Source organism: Phyllopteryx taeniolatus, chromosome 1 (assembly GCF_024500385.1).
Source record: "Phyllopteryx taeniolatus isolate TA_2022b chromosome 1, UOR_Ptae_1.2, whole genome shotgun sequence".
Classification (NCBI taxonomy): domain Eukaryota; kingdom Metazoa; phylum Chordata; class Actinopteri; order Syngnathiformes; family Syngnathidae; genus Phyllopteryx; species Phyllopteryx taeniolatus.
In genome coordinates, this window is record NC_084502.1 from 38977882 (window position 1) to 38992587 (window position 14706).

At 42.0% G+C, this 14706-nt stretch overlaps 1 protein-coding gene across 1 annotated transcript in view; it reads left to right on the forward strand.

Moving 5' to 3' along the window:
- The window catches only part of bmp7b (bone morphogenetic protein 7b), a 46113-nt gene extending 32111 nt beyond the window's left edge, over window positions 1-14002 (forward strand). The window contains exons 3-7 of the mRNA XM_061794636.1: window positions 2255-2403; window positions 10735-10938; window positions 12596-12672; window positions 12755-12865; window positions 13006-14002. Of these exons, the coding sequence (XP_061650620.1) occupies window positions 2255-2403; window positions 10735-10938; window positions 12596-12672; window positions 12755-12865; window positions 13006-13155 (691 nt within the window). The 3' untranslated portion in view covers window positions 13156-14002. The remainder of the gene's footprint in view (window positions 1-2254; window positions 2404-10734; window positions 10939-12595; window positions 12673-12754; window positions 12866-13005) is intronic.
- Window positions 14003-14706: the final 704 nt, after the last annotated feature.

Here is a 14706-nt window from a genome sequence, read left to right on the forward strand (position 1 = left end):
GACAAGCCTGGTGTACATGGAGCCTTCTATTTCAATTAAAATCGGTTTAGAAGCCCAAACTGAATGAAAATGCTCCAGATAAAAACCTCAATCGTAATAAACAGGCTGAATGTGGATGGAATTTCATTCGGTTTCACAGGGGTGGAATATTCCTTTTGCCAAACTGTTCAGAAGTAAATTTTCGCCATTCAGAGAAGGAAAAAGCTCTGTCTGCACATGCTTCGTTTCAACGTAAATCCAAAGTGACGTCATTTGTTTACACATGGCTTAAATATGGCGGTTCCCGACGGGGCTCGTATGCGACGGAGATCTTGTTGTTAACCACTTATAATCAAGCGTTGTTTTTTTTTTTTTTTAATTAATGTATAAAAACAATCCCAACTACTGTGCTGAATAGATGACGGACCTCCATCATGACCAATGATGTAATGTTCACAAAGAAGTGCGCATGTCACACGGCTGTTCCGATTAAATGTAGTGTACATCATGTATACACTCGCTCGGAATATATCACGTCACATGTAAACAGTTGACCAGAGATTGGACAATCGGAATGATTTTAATCAGAATGACAAAAAAGCCTCCATGTAAACCCGGCTATGTGTGGTTGGTCCGCTGAAAACGAGCCCTTCACTTGTCAATGAAATATACATTGACGTTTGCTGTCGTCAACTACTGGCTGAATAACGTGTGCCACTGAGGTTATGCTTAATGAACAATTAACGTTCCTTTGTTTGTATTAATTGGGGACTAACACATAACAACAACGCGTAGAGAAGCGCTGATGTTTTAAATGACGTGGAGCGAGCTGTTGAGCTCAACTCGCAAGCTTGTTTGCTCGCAGGCTAGATCGTTAGCTCGTGACAACAAACAGTTAACTTTCCCTGAAGAGAGTCTGTTTTGTGAATCTACGTGCTTGCCTTGGAGCAAGGCAGTGGAGTATCGGACGGAGCCAACACCGGCAATAGTGTACCGGTCCGCTGGCGTTTCATGAGTCCACTACCGGGTAATGACACAGCCGTCCAACCCTGTTAACTTACTGTGTGATCTGCACAACATTGACAATTTATCGAGTCCGGAAAAACTATCGTGTCCATTTTATTTATCGAAAGATAAGTCGATATAGTAATTATTGTGACAGGCCTAATGCCTCTAATTTAATTTTAATTATTATTTCAAAACCGACTCGGTGTGGGGAAAACTTGCTAATCTGAGACTGTAGAGACAGGAGGCCTGATCAAATGGTCTATCAATAATTTTCTCATGCACACCCCCACCCACATGTAGACTTTCCCAAAGGGGACTATTCTAGTTTGTTGACCGAATTATTTCACTCCAGTTAGCAAAAAAAGTTAAAAAGAAGGAATTGGGCAGCTCTCAAGACTAATCAAAGGTAAACATACAGTATGTAACAGTGGTGTTCTATACTGTACGTGCACAGCTGCATATGGCTGCAATCACTGTAACATTTCGTGTTTATCAATACTCCATCATGATTAAACCATGCTAGCAATGTAGCTGTCGTATGCGTGCGTTAGTGAGCTGGGGTATTTCTTTGGGCAGAGACAAGAGTGGGCAGGGACTGGCAGTGAAGTGCGGCTACATTCAAATCTTGCTAGATGTTTGAAAACTGCATCCTCTACCTTTTAGTTAAAAAAAAAGAAAGAACGCATAGATTACAGCAATGATCTCAAAGCTTCTCAAGGAGAACCACACATTCAGTATGCAGACTATCAAAAGCGGCCACTTAGGTCATCGACCTGCTTTCTGCAAACACTACCAAAGCGTCCTAGAGAACAAAACAGTTGCAGGCTAGTCTACATGAATGAATCAGAGTTCTGTGACATACTATCTGCCTGGTTAGAAAATAGGTCGGGATACATGAATGGCATTTAACTCTTCTACTACTACCAGTCTTTCTACTATTTTTCTTACATATTTTTTTCACAGCTATTTTCTTCCTTCTAGCTTTCATTCTGACTTTCGCTGTCATTCCTCTTTTTGACTTTATTGCTCTCATTGCCACAAAACTTCAGCTAGTGATGGACTGTGTGGAGTGTATGAATGGACCAGTCTTTTAAAAAGCCATTATTGTCAATCAAAGAAATGAAGTGTTCCCCCGGGCCTCGCCATTTGGAGCGCCCCCTGCTCTATCCTCGTGACATCCCTCTTTGCTTGAAACTCCTTCAAATCCCTCTGCTGCTCCTTGTGATCGTTTTGGTTGTCACACTCTAATCTTCTGTGTTCTGCCCAGAGAGTCTGACCTTTTTCTCCTGGACTCACGAGTCATCTGGGCCGCAGAGGAGGGCTGGCTGGTTTTCGATGTGACGGCCACCAGCAACCACTGGGTCCTCAACCCAGGAAGAAATCTGGGTCTCCAGTTGGCTCTGGAGGGCACAAACAGTGAGTGTCACAAGCGTCCGTAACCGGGGAACTTGAAAAGAAAGACATATTTTGATGTTTTGTGCTTATTTCAATATTAAGTCTATTATTATGATGATGATGATGATGGTGATTATTATTGTTAATATTATTGTTATTATATCATCATAAGTGCCGTTTTTTAATATTTTATCTTGTCATTAATACATTTATACATTAATTTTAAATATCATGCTGTTTTTAAATTAAATTCTCATTAATTTTAAGACTATATTTATTCCAATTGCTATTTTAAAGTCAAATTTACTAAAAAAAACAAAAACATATGTATTTAGAGAACTGTTTTTAACTTAAAATTGTTCCATTTTGAAAACATTACTATTTTGTTCCCTCAATTGTTAATTCACTGTTTCAAACCATAATTACATTTATCATAACTCTTTTTGTCAGTGTCTTCTTTTCACATCAGCTACCCTGAACTTTGTATTTGTATTGAGCTAAAAAAGAGGCACCTTTCAGTTTCCCCTGTGTCCCCACCGAAAAAAAAAACTACCAGGGTACAGAAGGTTCGCCCTGGATTAATTACTGTAGTTCTTCCAAGTGGGTAGGGTCTTCCTAGAGCTACCAAGAACTCTTTGAGGGGGTGAGTTGTGCTGACGAACGTTGATTGGTTGACAGACCTCTGTAGGCGTTTACTTTTTTATTCACAGAACCACCATTACTGGATGCTGCATTTCGCATGGCTCGAAATGAGAGGTTTAAAATACATTGAAAAGCAAAACTTCAAATCACCGATCGAGCGTGGTGGCGGCGGACATTGCGGTTGCGGACTTCACTGCCGCCACGGGCCTGTGGCAAGATCTGCCACCGCCCCGGCAGCAAGGTCCACCACTGGCTGACTCGGTTCCGCTAAGGAGCAGCAGTCTGAGCCCGAGCAAGCATGTGTGTCTTTCTCGGCCGAGGCTGAGGGGCGTGAGGTTGGCCAGCGGGGACCCTCTGATGGTCCAATCCAATCAGTCACGGGGTATCAAAAATAAAAAACCTTTCCAGGCAAGAGCTCCTCCAGCCTGTGTAAAAATGCCACGTTTGCCATTGTGCAAGAAAAGGACATGAAACCCGGCTTTTAGTATGTGTTTGTAAGTGCACAAATAAATATTTGCAATGTACAATCTGTTTTTATTTTTCTCACGCAAACACATGTACAAATACCAAATACGTCTCATTGCTGTATTTAAACTCACTAAGAGCTGTCCATGAAGTCATGTATTTTTTATTTATTCATTGAAAGTTCTCCAGGAAAAGTAGGTTATTTGCAATGCTGACCTGCCTGCAGAGAGCAGAGTAAAACAAAGTAAAATAGAAGTAAATACATATACAACCCCAATTCCAATTAAGTTGTGTTAAACATAAATAAAAACAGAATACAATGATTTTCAAATCATGTTCGACCTATATTTAATTGAATACACTACAAAGAAAAGGTAATTAATGTTCAAACTGATAAACTTTATTGTTTTTAGCAAATAATCATTAACTTAGAATTTTATGACTGCAACACGTTCCAAAAAAGCTGGGACAGGGTCATGTTTACCACTGTGTTACATCACCTTTTCTTTTAACAACATTCAATAAACGTTTGGGAACTGAGGTCAATAATTGTTGAAGCTTTGTCGGTGGAATTCTTACCCATTCTTGCTTGATGTACAGCTTCAGCTGTTCAACAGTCCGGGGTCTCTGTTGTCATATTTTACGCTTCATAATGCGCCACACATTTTCAATGGGAGACAGGTCTGGACTGCAGGCAGGCCAGTCGAGTACCCGCACTCTTTTACTACGAAGCCACGCTGATGTAACACGTGCAGAATGTGGTTTGGCATTGTCTTGCTGAAATAAGCAGGGGTGTCCATGAAAAAGACGTTGCTTGGATGGCAGCATGTTTCTCCAAAACCTGTATGTACCTTTCAGCATTAATGGTGCCTTCACAGATGTGTAAGTTACCCATGCCATTGGGACTAACACAGCCCCATACCATCACAGATGCTGGCTTTTGTACTTTGCGTCCATAACAGTCCGGATGGTTCTTTTCCTCTTGGCCTGGAGGACAGAACATCCACAATTTCCAAAAACAATTTGAAATGTGGACTCGTCGGACCACAGAACACTTTTCCACTTTGCATCAGTCCATCTTAGATGAGCTCGGGCCCGGAGAAGCCCGTGGCGTTTCTGAGTGTTGTTGATAAATGGCTTTTGCTTTGCATAGCAGAGTTTCAAGTTGCACTTACGGATGTAGCGCCAAACTGTATTTACTGACTTTGGTTTTCTGAAGTGTTCCTGAGGCCATGTGGTGATATCCTTTACACATTGATGTCGGTTTTTGATGCAGTGCCGCCGATTGAAGGTCACGGGCATTCAATGTTGGTTTTCGGCCTGCCGCTTACATGCAGTGATTTCTCCAGATTCTCTGAACATTTTGATTATATTATGGACCGTAGATGATGAAATCCCTAAATTCCTTGCAATTGTATGTTGAGGAACAATGTCCTTAAACTGTTTGACAATTTTCTCACGCACTTGTTCACAAAGAGGTGAACCTCGCCCCATCTTTGCTTCTGAATGATTGAGCAATTCAGGGAAGCTCCTTTTATACCCAATCATGGCACCCACCTGTTCCCAATTAGCCTGTTCACCTGTGGGATGGTCCAAACAGGTGTTTTATGAGCATTCCTCAACTTTCTTAGTCTTTTTTGCCACCTGTCCCAGCTTTTTTGGAACGTGTTGCAGCCATAAAATTCTAAGTTAATAATTATTTGCAAAAAAACAATCAAATTTATCAGTTAGAACATTAAATATTTTGTCTTTGTCGTGTACTCAATTAAATTATAGGTTGAACATGATTTGCAAATCATTGTATTCTGTTTTTATTTATGTTTAACACAACATCCCAACTTCATTGCAATTGGGGTTGTATAAACAGTACAATGTTCGTATCACATGGTGAATAATATGTCCTCAAAAGACATGTGAATGGATGTTCTCTAAAGCTGGAGAACCTGCATTTAAAAAATGTAATCGCCTGAATGCCAGGACATTAGAAAAACTTGTCTTTTTGAATGAATGAATAAATAAATAACGGCACGGTGGACGACTGGTTAGCACATCTGCCTCACAGTTCTGGGGACCGTGATTCAAATCCCAGCCCCGCCTGTGTGGAGTTTGCATGTTCTCCCCGTGCCTGTGTGGGTTTTCTCCGGGTACTCCAGTTTCCTCCCACATCCCAAAAACATGCGGGGTAGGTTGATTGGAGACTCTAAATGTCCCGTAGGTGTGAATGTGAATGCGAATGGTTGTTTGTCTCTATGTGCCCTGCGATTGGATGGCGACCGGTTCAGGGTATACTCCGCCTCCCTCCTGGGATAGGCTCCAGCAGCCCGCGACCCTAGTGAGGATAAATAAAATGGATGGATCATTAAAATAAAATGCAAATGTGGAAAAGCCCCTAAGCTAACGTTAACTAACTCTTGGTACTGACAGAGTTTAGGAACAGGCTAACAAATTAACTACACAGAATGGGCCTTCAAATGACGAACAAAGTATAATGTTGTGATTTGCATGTCTGTTATGTTTGGTGAAAAATTTGTACATTCCGAACTTCACCGTTTTAGATTGTACTTGTAGTTTTTAAAGACATACTTCTCAGTAACTCTTGGCACACCTCCCGCCTGGTCAACATATCGATGCCGTCTGTCTGATATGAGAGGGCGGGCTACTTCATTGCTCCGGGTTTAACTCATTGACAAGCTAATCCTCCAGTCAGGGCGCTCGCATACCAGTATGTTATATTATTGCCGAATGCATTTTACATTTTATCTTCATCGATCCATCCAACCATTTTCTACCGCTTATCCGAGGTCGGGTCGCAGGGGCAGTAGCTTTAGCAGGGACACCCAGACTTCCCTCTCCCCAGCCACTTCATCCATCTCTTCCGGGGGGATCCCGAGGTGTTCCCAGGCCAACCGAAGGATGAAGTCTCTCCAGCATGTCCTGGGTCGTCCCCGGGGTCTCCTCCCGTTGGGACATGCCCGGAACATCTCACCAGAGAGGCGTCCGGGAGGCATCCAAATCAGATGCCCCAGCCACCTCATCTGGCTCCTCTCGATGTGGAGGAGCAGCGGCTCTAGTCTGAGATCTTCCCGGATGACCGAGCTTCTCACCCTATCTCCAAGGGAGAGCCCGGACACCCTGTGGAGGAAACTCATTTCGGCCGCTTATATCCGGGATCTTGTTCTTTCGATCACGACCCACAGCTCGTGACCATAGGTGGGGTAGGAACGTAGATCGACCGGTGAATCGAGAGCTTTGCCTTTCGGCTTAGCTCCTTCTTTACCACAACATCACTGCATACGCTGCACCGATCCGCCTGTCGATCTCCCGTTCCATTCTTCCCTCACAAGACCCCAAGATACTTGAACTCCTCCACTTGGGGCAGGATTTCATTCCCGACCCACCCTTTTCCGACATTTTATCTTCAAACCAAACATATAAAAATGAACTACAGTCAGGTCTGTCAAGTCAAATTGAGTCTCAAGTCTGAGCTTTTTTTCAGATCAAGTTCTTAGTCAAATCAAGTCACAAGTCATCAAAACTGACTCGAGTCAATGCGAGTCAACTTCAGGTGACTTGAGTCAACATGAGTTAACGCCAGTCCCGATCTCGGGTTTTACCCCTTGCACACGCTTTAATAAGATTTAAAGTCCTTGTTAAGTGAAATTAAATATGCCTTCTTTTTTGACACACAACAGAGAAGATTTTTGTTAACAACCCTGCCATATTTGAATGATTAAAAAAAAAAATCCAAGTAAATGAGCCTTCAAAATCGTGAAATATCAAGCCGTTGAGTACGCTCTAAAACGCTGTGGCGTGTCCGCTGAATGCGATGAAACCATGAATTCGTTGATCTTGAATTCTCTCGCGGCTGCTCGATTCCCATGTTCCTACGCGTAACTAATAGCTTGCAGTTTAAACTGTGCTTCGTAAGCGTGTCTCTTCGTAGGTGCCATTTTCAGGGGCCAAACCGATGCACATACCGGAACTATATACATACTGGGTGCGTGTCTTTAGCCTCCTCTGTCACGCGCACCCTTCCCCCTTTAACGTCCGCATGCTGTCTTCAGTCACGTCCGCCTTTCCTCTATATAAGCAGCGTGTCGGCAGGAAATGCTCCCAGTCAGTCAAACGGAGCGCTCATTAAAGTCACACAACAACATTTACAGATTTTGGAACTCGGTGCACACATAAGGCGCGCCGCTTTAAGTGCGCCTTATGGTCTTGAAAATACGGTAATGTAAAAAAAGCTGTTAAAAAAAAAAAAAACGCTTCCGCAATATAGCGTGGAATTCCTTGATAGACAAATAGATACAGTATGTTCTCAAAATAATACAGCGGGGTCGTGGTCGGTGAACCGCATTATTTTGGGGGAGCACTGTATTTCCTATTTCCTCGGGGGCCTGATGATCAAAACCGCCACTTTTCTGACTCTGTTATTGTCATTCTACTTACGACTGCTACAACCATGTCAACACTCATACTGGTTGATGATCTCACATCATAACATCTTAACAACTGACTTTAAAACTTTACAGATCTGCTTGAAATAGATAAAGACCATCACCAAATCTCACAAAACGTGTGGGGAAATGTGTTACGGTCCGATGGAAATAAGGTTGAACTTTTTGGCCATACTGGAATTCCAAAATGACTGTTTGATGCAAACACAACCATGCCCACCCCGCTCCCCCCCCCCCCCCCCCCCCAAAAAAAAAAAACAACAACTCCAAACCTATATTTCAAAGACCTATTAGATCATCTGAAATTTATGTGATTAATCAGAGCCACGTTAAATGTTGCCATGTGTGTGGTGACTCCTATTTAACATGTTTGAATGTGAATGGTTGCTTATGAAAACAGCCACATCCCAGTTATAAGAGGGTGTGCACACTAGTGCAACCGCATAAGCTCAGTTATTTATTTTTACTTCCCCTCTCAAAAAGATTTCCCTTTTTTCCAATTGAGTTGTACAGCTTACAGGTCACATTAATGGTGGAAAAAGTTTTGAAATGATTTATCCGGGGTTAATTTTTTTTTAGATCACAGAAAAGCGTTTAAACAGGGGTTTGTCGACTTTTTTAAAAGATTTTTTTATAATCCATGATAGGTGAACCCAATCTAATGAATCACATGTACAATATGGTGCAGGGGCAACAAAAGAGTGTCACACTTTACACTTTAGTTTCCAGAAGGTGAATTATTATGAAAATAAACTCAATCAGACACTACCTTCCATCATACCAGCAGCATGATTAGCGTGCTTCCAGGAAGTATGTCATGTTATCACATTCTGGAGAATATGACTGCTCGAAGTTGTCATTGCCAGGCTCGATTGTTAGTCTTTGGAAAACATTGTCAACAAACAGCGTTGATTAGAAAAGTGTGATTAACCACATGATCTCTCACAGGTTGGCAGGATGTTACATGCTTGGCGAGGAAAACAGACGCTTTCATGTTAGGGAGAGAATGCTGCAACTATGAGTGTGTGTTGAAGTCCCTATGAGCGGTTTACGGGTGAGCGTGTGCAGACAGGCACACAAGACGGTCTGCCGGCAGCGACAACCAGGAGCCTCGATTTACCACCAAATGGCGATCAGACGCACATTCTTTTGTGCAAGCACGGGGCCACACACGTGTTTGCCAACACACCCACACAGAGCACATAAAGAAGAAGTGGAAGCCTCGATGTTCACCATAGGATCAGAGGTTTAGGGGTGCTAGGCGAGACAATTTCCCTCTTTTGTCAATTTCAACGTAATTTCATTCCTACATTTTATGAAAGAGAAGTATAACACCTTTGGGAAAGTATGTGACTAAACCAGCAAATCTGATAAAGGGTATTTCAATATTGAGCCACAGCAAAAAGAGTAATGGTTTGGATTTATAAAACTAACATATTGTAACCATACCAATTTCTGAGAAAAGTACATCTCATTTTGATGTAGCTCCTCTACATATTTATTAACAGTATACATTTTTTCTGGAGTGAGCCAGTCTCCTATAGTGAGTACGAAAAATAACAAAAAAGGGACTTGTTTTTTTGGGGGGACTTTTATATGAAATGTAACTTACAAAATGTAAAACAATAACACCAATTGACTTTTGTGAATACTTTGACGAATAATATATAAAATCCTCCCTTTGCTCCTCCTTTCTGTGTCCTAATAGGAGTTATCCTCAGTGAGGTGCAGGTGCGCATGCGCTCTGAAAATGCTTGTATGTATGTACAGGCTGTTTACCATCTGTGAACTGGCTCAGACTAAAACTAATAAATTGTAAAGCATATGCAAAATGACCTAAAGGGGAAAAAAAGAACTATAAGGCCGTTTAAAAAAAAAATGCTAGCCTTTATTTGTACAGAAAATAAGTAAGTAACGTATATCGACAAACGGACATACTGTAAGTTCATCCACTGAGGTCAGTGGGTCATGAAAAAAATGAGCACAAAGCAAAAACCTCTGATGCTCATTTGAGAATCAGATGAAAATTGTTATGCGAACCCCTGGTTATAATGTTCATGGGCACCCAGTCAATTAGCTTGTCAGTAGCACCTTGGCTTTAATATTAAGACATGCATATGACACAACAGCTAGCTTCTGTCATTCCAATTTAAATAGACGACGGTGGTACTATCTCAGACCGCCTGAAATGTTTCCTCGCTCAAAAAAAAAACAAAAAATCAGCTAACTCATATCTAACAACATAAGTGACATATGACTGCAGCAAAAATAAGGAATAGTAATGATCATATGTGTTGGTATTGAGTGGTAGAAGTTAAGAAATGTTCCACATGTCCTGGGTTAAACCAGGTACATCCACCACGACTGTATATCACTGGAAGGCATTTTTTTGCTTTGTGCAGACAGCTCGCTTAGATTCCAGTCGGAGAGCGGTGGGAGGGATTGGGAGGAGCAAACCACTTTTGAGGTGCGGGGGGTGCTGTACTTTCATTGTTTTAACCAAGTAATCTACTGCATGGTTATACACTTGTCTAGCTTGTTTAAAAAGGAAATAGGGTAAAAAAAAATTCTAAAATAAAAAAATCGCTAAAATCGAATTTTAGCGGTATTAAGTTTCGATTTAGAGGTGCTTGAAAATGGGCTAGAAACGCCTATGGGGGAGAGGAATTTCCAGAGAATTATTTTAAAGGAAGTGGTTTTAGTCAATGTTTCTATTAATTCAAATAGTTCCCATGTCTGTGACATGACTCAAGAACTACAGTACTCTTCGCTGTGTCGCCCTCTATAGGAGACAGTATAAACCCTCGTGCGGCAGGACTGATAGGTCGGAGTGGGCCGCAGAACAAACAGCCATTCATGGTGGCCTTCTTCAAAGCCACCGAGGTGCACCTGCGAAGCATTCGATCAGCACAAGGAGGTGCCAAGCAGCGTAACCCCAATCGCTCCAAAGGGGCCAAGAGCCAAGAGGCCCTGCGAGTGGCCAATATTGCAGGTAATCGACAAAACTGTGTTCAGGAGGCATAAATTACACATAACATGTGAATGTTACATGCAAAAAAGTGAGTGCTCCTTACTCTTATATTACTTAAAATAAAATAAAAAAACATACAGGTACTATGACAACAACCACAATAAACTCTTTGGGGGCCACAATTGTTTCCAAGGTAGCAATCACTTGTTTAATCACATTCAAACTAAGCTCAAAACTGAAAAGGACACTGATTGGTCAGCCCTATTGTTTGACTGGCCCCAAATAAAGCTTGGCAACATTGATTTGTGAGATTACAAACGTCTGTAATCACCAGTCCAGCTGCCTGACAAGTTTGGCAACATCATATCTTACAGTCTATCTGCCAAGAGGCCTGCCAGGAATCAGTTTGTCCATTTATGAATTTAAGTTTTTGAACTCGAAAAACAAAATGACATCATAGCAGTCATATTTATGCATAACAGACAATAGTGAGATTTAAGTCCAACAAAGCATGCAGTCCATATTCATGAACTTTCATTGGAGGTGCGAGAGGTTCGTGTTTATGCGAATTGCTGAAACATTAGACCGTAATGCCAGAGCTTCGAGTATCCTTCGGCCGCCTATGTTTATTTACACAAGCATTACCAGAGCAGTTGGGCCCATGTTCCCTACGAGGAAGTAAAAGGCTTTTATGGTAGAGCACATCTGGGGTGTGCTGCGGGGCAACCGGGGCCACAAACACATGAGCCTGTTTGGGGCTTTTTGGACTCGCGTCCTCTTAAGTGGATGATGAGAACCAGTCACTCGTGATCACTGACAACTTGGAGCCTTCTTGGGCAGAAATGCAGCACGGGGGTGCTGGGGTCACCGGAACAGGAGAAAGAGGGAGTGAGCCATTTGAAAGTTACATTAACTATTAGAGCTATGAACGAATCAGTTGTGATTCGGACGCACTCGCAAATCCCCAAGAAAAGATGCATCCTGAATCATAACTTGCACATTAGAATCAAAACGAGTCAAAGAATAACATACCATAGTTCTTTATTCTGACAAGAGATTGTGTTGTTTATGGGCGCTGCCCTGTCGCCTTCGTGTGCATAGCTTCTGCACATGTATGCACTGGAGCTTCACTGAGATCTCCATAGTTTGTTTTAACAAAAATAAAAAATAAAACGAGCTCAAAGGAGGCCTGCACTTAGCCTAGCTCCAATGAGCTGCACGAATAATATGGAAGCGCCCCAACAAAAGCCAAAAAGGAGCCATCATTGGAGGGTGCGACTGCAGCAGATTGAATGGGAGAAAGTTGATCCAGACATGATAAGGTACAAGGAGTACTGATTTGATTGTGATTCGCTAGTCATTCGTTACTGTCAATATGAACAACAAATGAGGTTTTATGGGGCGAGTTTGACCACTAGTAACTATTGCTCTGCAACATGCGTGTGGTTAAAAGTTACACAGATGAAAAGAAAAGCGAGGGAACAATGGTTGCATATGTGCTGAAACTCAAAGGCACCGCAACATGACCTCTGAGCCAGGGTGGCCTGTTAGCAAAACGCCGCTATATCTGGAGGGGATTTCCGATAGCGACTGTTGACTGTTGTTTGGATCTGCACTGTGTCAGTTGGGCCGAATTGTTATTGGAGGATGACAAATGTCCCCCCCTCTTCTTGCTCAGAGAACAGCAGCACTGATCAGAAGCAGGCGTGCAAGAAGCACGAGTTGTACGTCAGCTTCCGAGATCTCGGGTGGCAGGTACGAGCCCCCCACATCGAATATCACATCTCGGCCACCCTCTGTGTCTCATTTGTATATCAAACTCCTGCCCCATGCCCAGGACTGGATCATCGCCCCTGAAGGATACGCAGCGTACTACTGTGAGGGAGAGTGCGCCTTCCCACTCAACTCCTATATGAACGCCACAAACCACGCCATTGTGCAAACACTCGTGAGTAATCTCGTGAAAGCTTTAGAGTCTCATCAACTGTCAAGACAAATTGTCGAATTGAGTTTTACACCAAATCCTTCGCAAGATTACCACCTTTTTTTGTTTGTTTGTTTACATTTTTCTTCTCCTGGCTCACGCAGGTTCACTTCATCAACCCGGACACGGTTCCAAAGCCTTGTTGTGCTCCCACGCAGCTCCACGCCATCTCAGTGCTCTACTTTGACGACAGCTCCAATGTCATCCTCAAAAAGTACCGCAACATGGTTGTCAGAGCCTGCGGCTGCCACTAGACGCTGGTCACCTTGTCACATACTGGCACACACAGACACAGACACACACACACACACACACATTCACAAACCTGACAACTTTTAGCACAAGCAAATGCGGTCCAAGACAATTTCCTGTGTGCAAAAAGCCCTTGCTTCTTCTTCAGGGTTGTTTCCAAGTAAACAGTGTTGTGTGGCTGAAATGTAATTTTAGATTACACAAACACACGCACACAGACACATATGCACGCATGCACACACGCACACATTTGTGCTTTCTACTGTGTATACAAGACATTTTAAGCCGTGTATTCGTTCTCCATCAACAATCTTGTTTATTTTCAGTTGTGTTACTTCCTTCTTTTGCTGTAGATGTCTATTTCTTACGAGAGAACCTGGATGCAAGTTAGGACTTAATGAACTGTATAAATAATATGTAAATAATGTTGTCAAACCAAGCAAAAACTGTATTTATTTCCTGAGATGTCAGTCAGGTTTGTTTGTTTGTGACGCTGACTGCTTTCTTTCCGACAAAAAGAACTTTAAGGGAAAAATAAAGTCTCGGATGTATCTTGTCTGATGTCAGCTGAGCTTGACTCCAGCTCACCCACGACCCTAATGAGGACAAGCAGTATCGAAAATGCCTGGAGGCATAAACATACAATGACTCTGACTTGAATATCCGCACACTTGTCATGGAAGTGGTGACTTATTTAATCAGTGGAAGCTGCTACATAAACTTGAAAGATGTTTTCACAAAATGTCTGAAGGAGGAGGGGGAACGGCGTGGAGTGGGGGTTGTGCGAGCAGCGTTTTGTGCCACTGACATGTTCAGGTTCTCTGCTGTAATAAAAGCTGTCATATTCAAGATGGTGTACTTATTTGGGAGCTGTCAAAGATACAGCATGTCTCAGTGTGACAAACTGCTACAAAACACAACATAAACCTCCTTTAGGCATGGTGTTTAATGTGCATAAACAGCAGAATTAAGTGGGAAAATCCAACAAGAAATGACTTAATTACACTTGCATCTCCACTAGCTACAACAGGCCCTTTTTTGCAGATGTGATGAGTGTGTGTGTGTGTATGTTTATCAACCTCATGAATTTTACATTGTAATAAGAAAATATCTGTAAGGGAGATATTTTCTTTCTGAACAGTATGATTATTTTGGTAGTTGTAGTTTGCAGCGTTGTGGTGTCTAACTGTCATTTGTAGGTTGCCCTGTTTAGCTATTGACAAAATATTAGTTACACCGCTCATCATGACATTTTGAATCAAAACTTATCATCGTTGTAATTTTTTTTAAGGCAGATTTTTGATGCACCTCATGAAGTGGGTAATTTTAGATTATGTACCTAATACTATATTATGGCTAATGAGTATACTGCTTTATGTGGTATATTTTAGCCTTGACATACAGCAGTACTCCTAAAAGTGATTATAAAGGTATAAAAAAAAGAAAGAGATTTAACGTTTACTCTGCTTCCTTGTGTTGAATTTCATTCAAAAATTAATAGGCGCTGATCGCGAAAGAGGGATGACGAAAATCCTCCCGATATGCTATCATTG